The 7233-nt window shown below is 35.5% G+C and overlaps 1 protein-coding gene across 1 annotated transcript; it reads left to right on the top strand.

The window, feature by feature from the left end:
* The first annotated feature begins 490 nt into the window (after positions 1-490).
* Positions 491-7019, top strand: PHO1;H1 (EXS (ERD1/XPR1/SYG1) family protein). The gene is made up of 14 exons (XM_028058609.2): positions 491-1332; positions 1422-1722; positions 2376-2787; positions 2889-2937; positions 3035-3106; positions 3416-3545; positions 4194-4314; positions 4402-4651; positions 4759-4863; positions 4986-5030; positions 5123-5275; positions 5540-5818; positions 6225-6361; positions 6707-7019. Exons 1-14 carry the CDS (start codon positions 1108-1110, stop codon positions 6795-6797), a joined length of 2370 nt encoding a protein of 789 aa, XP_027914410.1. The 5' UTR covers positions 491-1107; the 3' UTR covers positions 6798-7019.
* Positions 7020-7233: the final 214 nt, after the last annotated feature.

Here is a 7233-nt window from a genome sequence, read left to right as displayed (position 1 = left end):
TTTTCCATATATTTTGCAGATATTCTTTTTGGCACGGAAATAGGGAAGCAAGAGGTGGTCATGTTCTCCCCTATGGTTTTCTGTGCTACAAAATTGACTTCTCATTGCCACTCATCAATCAAGGTCTCTTAGAACTCAATTGCCAAAACTTGACGAAATTGAAATTGTGATGCTTTTGAAGTGATGAGTGCAACCTCTTGGTTTATATGTGAGGAATGGACTCAACTTTACAGTTAAACAAAAGGGGTTGCTTAATGAAAGTGGAGAAGTTGTGAAAAGCTTTTAGTTATCCTGAATTAGTGGAAATCAGGTTGGGCTAATTAGAGAACACCTTTGTGTGCTAGCAAATAATTTAGCCAATATATTTCGCTTTTTAACTATTCAACAAATTCTTGACTTAACATACCAAACAATCACACTAAATACAATCCATATCAAAAATCAGAAATGCCCTTAGATTGTTTGTTTGCGTTTCAATTCCAAGTCTGTGAAGTGACATCGCTAAGATCAATCATCACATCCAAGGTATTAGTCTGAAACTTCATCACAGTTCTTTGGGGTGAGAGGAGGTAAGAGTATTTTAATTGTTCTTGATATCGACTCTTAAGTGATATGAGACTATTGAATTTACCTAGACAGTTTGTATATTAACAACATCAGCAACAACAATAACTCTGATTTTTGCTAGTGAATTATTGTGGCAAACTTTATGAATTGGAAAAGCTTGGTCATCCTCTGTCTATCTCTGAATAGTCTAATTTGTCCCTTCTCGGACAGAACCACTTTAAATTGCCACCCTTTTCAAAATCCTCATGAAGACATGTTGGCCGAGGAGTGATCCTAACCCGTGGTGGTTTGGTTACTTTCCGGTGAGGCATGCCATTGTACATGCCAAATCCTCAAGTGGAGAAGCATAGGATCTAAGTATATTATAGAATGTGCTCAAGAGCATCAGTACCACAACATCAATCAAAATACCTTTTCCAACTCCATATATTATGTCATTTTGGGTTTCCCTTAAGCACTCACAAGGCAACAACACACTCATCATCTAGAGCTACACACTCTACTTCTTCCTTCTGAGGTTTCCAACAACAAACACAGAAGATGGTGAAGTTCTCAAAGCAGTTCGAGGGGCAACTCATTCCGGAATGGAAAGAGGCCTTTGTTGATTATTGGCAACTCAAGAAGGACCTCAAAAAACTCCATCTTTTTAATAACACCAACAACACACCCAACAACACTAGCACTTCTTTACCTAAGTACATATTTTCATCACTAAGAAACTACTCTCCATTTGGCCACCAACATAGAGAGCATGGACCAATACAAGTAATCCATCTTTCTCTTAAGACACACATATAAGAAACAAAGTTTTCTCAATTTTATCATTTTTTTATGCTTCTTTTGGTCTTTTTCAGGTCCATAGGAAACTTGCCTCATCATCTTTTAATGGGGACATGTATGAGACTGAACTGCTAGATCAGTTTTCTGACACTGATGCCACCAAAGAATTTTTTGCATGTCTGGACCAGCAACTAAACAAGGTCAACAAGTTCTACAGAACCAAGGAGAAAGAGTTCATGGATAGAGGAGATTCCTTGAAAAAACAAATGGAAATCCTCCTTATTCTCAAAACCACGTTCAAGGAGCAGCAGAGCAAAGCAGGCTCTTCCCATGGCTCCAAGGAAGATCAATCTATCTCATGCACATTCTCAAATGGTAAACAACTAACTTTGTTTCTCTCATCTTACATAATTCAATGTCCTTCATATGAATGAATGTTTATTCACAAGTTCATTTCATTGCAATTGTTTTCTTTCAACTATCATATTGAATAGTATTTCCCTCATGTTAGCACACATGTATTAACATGATAACTATTTGTTGTTAAACTCATATTTTTCTAAGTTTCCAATAATATTTGTTTAAAAAAACTCATCCACCCATGTCACCTTTTACGTATAACAACTAGCAACACTGGATGATAAGACAACTCATTCATTTTTCGGTGATACTATTCAGTAGGAATAACATGTGCACGAATTTCTCCAAAGTAAAGCGAAATGAAGGTTTTCGGAAATAAACATTGACTGGAAAATTTAGAAATATAAAATGATATTACACAGAAATAAATATACACAGTTCATGTGAGTTTTGTGAAACCCTTAGTGAACAATTACTGTTTTTTTTCTTTATTTGCTTTATATAATCAAACTTTTATAATTAACCAAACTAAATGAGCATGAAACACAAACAAAAACGATTGTCATGACAACGACTGTTAAACATTTTTTTTGTGTTTTATGCATGAAACATGATATGAGAAGTGATGAGTAATTATGTGTGTCTAAAAGTCTGTTCATTGGAAACAGAGGAGGACTCTGTTAGGAGCAGACCACAGCAAGAAGAACTGCAGGACACAACAAGCACAGATGAATTGGAGAAAATTGAGGCTCCATTTTCAGATTCCCCTGGTGCAGAAGAACTTGCCAAGTCTTTGCAAATGAAAAGAGAAGATGGTAAATTCAGAACACTTTCTGGCCGTGTGATCAACTGCCAAGGGAAGAATCTGAGGATAAACATTCCCTTGACCACACCATCCAGAACCTTTTCAGCCATAAGCTACCTTCTCAGGGAAGATTTGCTTAACCAGTCTTCAAGGAAATGTGGTCCAGAAGGTGGAAACATGCACCTGAACAAAACTAATTTGCACCATGCTGAAAAGATGATCAAAGGAGGTTTCATTGAGCTCTACAAAGGCCTAGGATATCTCAAAGTTTACAGGTAAAAAAAACAAAACTTGTTTTTCAAGCATGTTTGTTTAATAAACTTAACAGATGTATTCCATTTAATATGAAAAATCTTATGTTTTGTTCAATTTTCAGGAACTTAAACATGCTTGCATTTATAAAGATTCTGAAGAAGTTTGATAAGGTAAAGAATTAGAGGCTTCAAAGTTGATGCTACAAATTGGGTTTCAACTATGTTGTACTAAACAAACAGTACAAAACATTTCTTTGTGGTTTTTCAGGTCACAGAAAAACAAATTCTTCCCATTTATCTCAAAGTGGTTGAGAGTTCCTATTTCAGTAGCTCAGATAAGGTAAATCTCAGACATACACTAAAACTGCTTCCTAGTAAAATATCTGAGTTCCATCAAATGGACTGATAAAAATATGTGTGATACATATCAAATCATGTCAAGAGTTTGGCCACAAGTTATGCTTGCACATGAATGGTCACCGACAATCTCAAGTGGCCAATAATCCTATGTTTCATTTTGTGCACCACTAGATGACCTTGAATCATGCAAAATAAAAATTAGATATGGCTGTCTGTCACTTGCACAAGGGTTTCTTTAACTTTTTGAACTGGCTTTGTTTTGTTTGCTTATTACTCTGAGAAATGACAGGTGGTGAAGTTAGCAGACGAAGTTGAGGAACTGTTCATCAAAAATTTTGCTGAGGAAAACCGAAGAAAGGCCATGAAATACCTTAAACCAAGCCAACGCAAAGAATCACATGCTGTAACTTTCTTCATTGGTGAGTTGCTCTCAGCCAAGTATTGATCTTTTTTACTTGAACTTCTATTTTGTGTCTTTTGCTTGTCAACCATTTTGGTAGAGATCTTTAGTCTTGTGCTTTGTGACCATTGGTATCAAAAGAAACCACAATAAGGAACCTTTTAATGCACTAGGTTCACAAAAGGAATGGCAGTAACTGGTCCACTCTATAGTGGATGGGAAGTACAGGTCCCATGCTACTCTCTATTAATCATATTTGAGCCATACATAACCTTATGAAGGATAAAACTTAAAAAGCCTATCTAAACATATAAGGGAAGTATCTCAGTGGCTCTTTGGCAATGGTGCCTATGTGGGTTTCACTAACAAGATTATGCCTATGTGGGTTCCTTTATTGCAATTATAGTACACCAGCACCATAACATTTGTTTCATCATGTCCTTGTTTTGGTAAACCTAAACCTATTTTGATCATGCTTGCAAGCTAAAACCAAGAAAATAGAGTCAAATTTAAAGTTCCATGACCTTAATGATTAATTCTAGGTGAATTTAAGGGGTGAATAGATACAAAATTTTCAAACACTTTTTACTCTAAAGAGTGCAGATTGTGTAGAAAGTTACTTACTTCCAAAATAACTTATTAGAGATTATGTTTCAAACAAAATCAGGACTATTTACTGGATGCTTCTTGGCACTTCTTGCGGGATATGCTATAATGGCTCATGTGACTGGTTTGTACAGACCACATCAAAATTCTGTGTACATGGAAACCGTCTACCCTGTGCTTAGGTAAGTAAAAGTGGTTCTTACATCAGAAAACATAAGTCAAATTTGCATAGTATTTGCACATCAATAAGTTCTGTCATGTCTTTGCAGCATGTTCAGCCTTGTGTTCCTACATTTCTTTCTCTATGGTTGCAATATTCTTGCATGGAGAAAAACTCGTATAAACTACAGCTTCATTTTTGAGCTGGCCCCTACCAAGGAACTCAAGTATAGAGATATATTCTTAATTTGCACGATGGCAATGAGTGTTGTGGTTGGTGTTACGTTTCTTCATCTGACTCTACTGACAAAAGGGTATTCATATGCCAAAGTACAAGACATTCCTGGACTTCTACTTCTGGTAAATATGCTTATCATACATTATACATCACATTCACTTTTACATTTTTTTGGCCTAATACTTTAGTAAGCACAGCTGAAAATTTAACACTGTTACTGCACTTGCAGGGCTTCTTATTAATACTAGTGTGTCCCTTCAACATTATATACCGGTCAAGCCGTTACCGTTTCCTTTGTGTGATAAGAAACATAATTTTGTCACCCCTTTACAAGGTAGTGTTTCCCACTATCATCATTGTAGAATCATGTCATCAGGCACAACAAACAGTAGCACTAATTGTCCAAAAAGTGAAAAGATGTTCAATGAAACAATTTGGCTTCTCTCTTCTTTTCAGGTTGTCATGCTGGATTTTTTCATGGCTGATCAACTTTGTAGTCAGGTATGAAGATTTTTCATTACCATTAATGAATAGCTTTTTACTCTAAGGAAAAAATGTAATATTTATTCAACAGTTGTATCATTATTTTGCAGGTGCCAATGCTCAGGAGCCTTGAGTACGTGGCATGTTACTATATAACTGGTAGCTATAAAACTCAGGACTATGGATATTGCATGAGGACAAAGCACTATAGAGATCTTGCTTATGCAGTGTCATTTCTCCCCTACTATTGGAGAGCTATGCAGGTAAAACAAAACACTGAGTAAATTACATCAACACTTGTTTAGGTTCAGCCAAGTTTCTCATGATACTCTTTGACTGCTACATTACCCTTTTGATTATCCTGCAATAACCATTTAGAAAACAAGGGTCATGGTAATCTCAAAAGCCCTCAAGGACTGATACTGCAATTTACTTTGAAAGATTTGAACTTTTCTTCCTTTGAAGCATATCATGATATCCATTCCAAAAGGGTAGAACTGATGTGTCCTATAACTGATGTTTTGCAGTGTGCTAGGAGATGGTTTGATGAAGGGCAAACAAGCCACCTTGTGAATCTGGGAAAATATGTATCAGCAATGTTAGCAGCTGGTGCCAAAGTGGCTTATGAGAAAGATGGGAGTGTAGGGTGGCTCTGTGTTCTGGTGATCATGTCAAGTGCAGCAACTATGTACCAATTGTACTGGGACTTTGTAAAAGACTGGGGTTTGCTTCAAATGAATTCCAAGAATCCATGGTTAAGGAATGAATTAATGCTTCACAGAAAAGCCATTTACTACTTCTCAATGGTACATGTCAGGCCCCTCTCTATCTATTCACCTAGGACCCTGTAGTGTGGACCATTGCCTTACAATTGGCACCCAAAAGCTACCTTCACTCATCAAAATTATTCAAACATGCTAATTATCGTAATCTAACCAAACAACACATCAACCATGCTATTGGGTGTTCATGATAATAAAATGTCACAAAGTGGAGAATCAACATATTCTCAAAAGAAATGCTGATAAGGCCATTACACAAATTAAAGTGAGATTCTCCAAATCTAGATCAAAAAAGGACAAAAGATAACAACAGAAGGTTATATTTTGCCTGATACTAAAACCACACATAATAGGAGCTAATTACTATTTGCAAATATGGACCCTTCCATTTTCACACATTGACCATGAAAAACTTTGGCAATTTATGCAGGGGTTAAATCTTGTTCTGAGGCTTGCTTGGTTGCAAACTGTTCTTCATTCAAGTTTTGAAAATGTTGATTATCGAGTTACATGCTTATTTTTAGCATCTCTTGAAGTTATTAGACGAGGGCTATGGAATTTCTTCAGGTAAATGAGTTAAAGTGCATTTATTTTCACTCATGACACAACATACATGCATAATCTTTGTCTGATACGAACCAGGTTTCTCAAATTTTATGTCAAAATTAGTTCCTGTCTTTGAAAAACATGATTTTAGTACTCATATTTTATAATTTGTACTATCTTAAGTTTTATATCTTATCAACATCATTGGTACCAAGCCAACAGTTACCAATATTATAAAATAGGATGTTCGAAAACATTCTGAGACTAAGTTTACCTCAAGATTTGTTTTACCATTACAAACTGTGTATCAGTCACGTGAAGTTTACACAAAAACATATCATGAAAAATAATATTTTTCTGGTGCAGATTGGAGAATGAGCATCTAAATAATGCTGGGAAGTTTAGAGCAGTGAAGATAGTACCACTTCCTTTTCATGAAGTTGATGAAGAAGACTAATAATAAAGCCATTGGGTGATTTATTCGAGGTTGGGGATGCTTCCAGACAAGTATTTCAAGGAGAAGATTTGTTGTCTTCCTTCAAGTTGATGTAACATTGATCAACTTGATTATTTCATTTGGTTTATTTGCCTCATATCATCCTCAATTCTATTATACAATTTTTCATTAACAAGAAATACAAAATTAATGAAAAAGTGTTGCTCCACTTTATTTTATGTACTTTTTAGATCCCTTATTATATCATCCACAACATTGTGTATAATTTACAATTAAAGAAATGGGAAAGCAAAATAGCATGTTCTCCAATAAAACTGATAGGGTTAATATGCTTTGGGAATATAATTGAGTTATTCCTCAAAAGAATTGGCAAATCCCTTTTTTTTCTATAGGGGATTAGGTCAAATCAATCTTGTCTTCTCTCCCGATGACAATT

This window comes from Vigna unguiculata, chromosome 2 (assembly GCF_037176805.1).
Source record: "Vigna unguiculata cultivar grain cowpea cultivar isolate G323 ecotype 2 chromosome 2, ASM3717680v1, whole genome shotgun sequence".
Lineage (NCBI taxonomy): Eukaryota > Viridiplantae > Streptophyta > Magnoliopsida > Fabales > Fabaceae > Vigna > Vigna unguiculata.
Note: the sequence above shows the minus strand (reverse complement) of the source record. Positions and strands in the feature narration are given on the sequence as shown.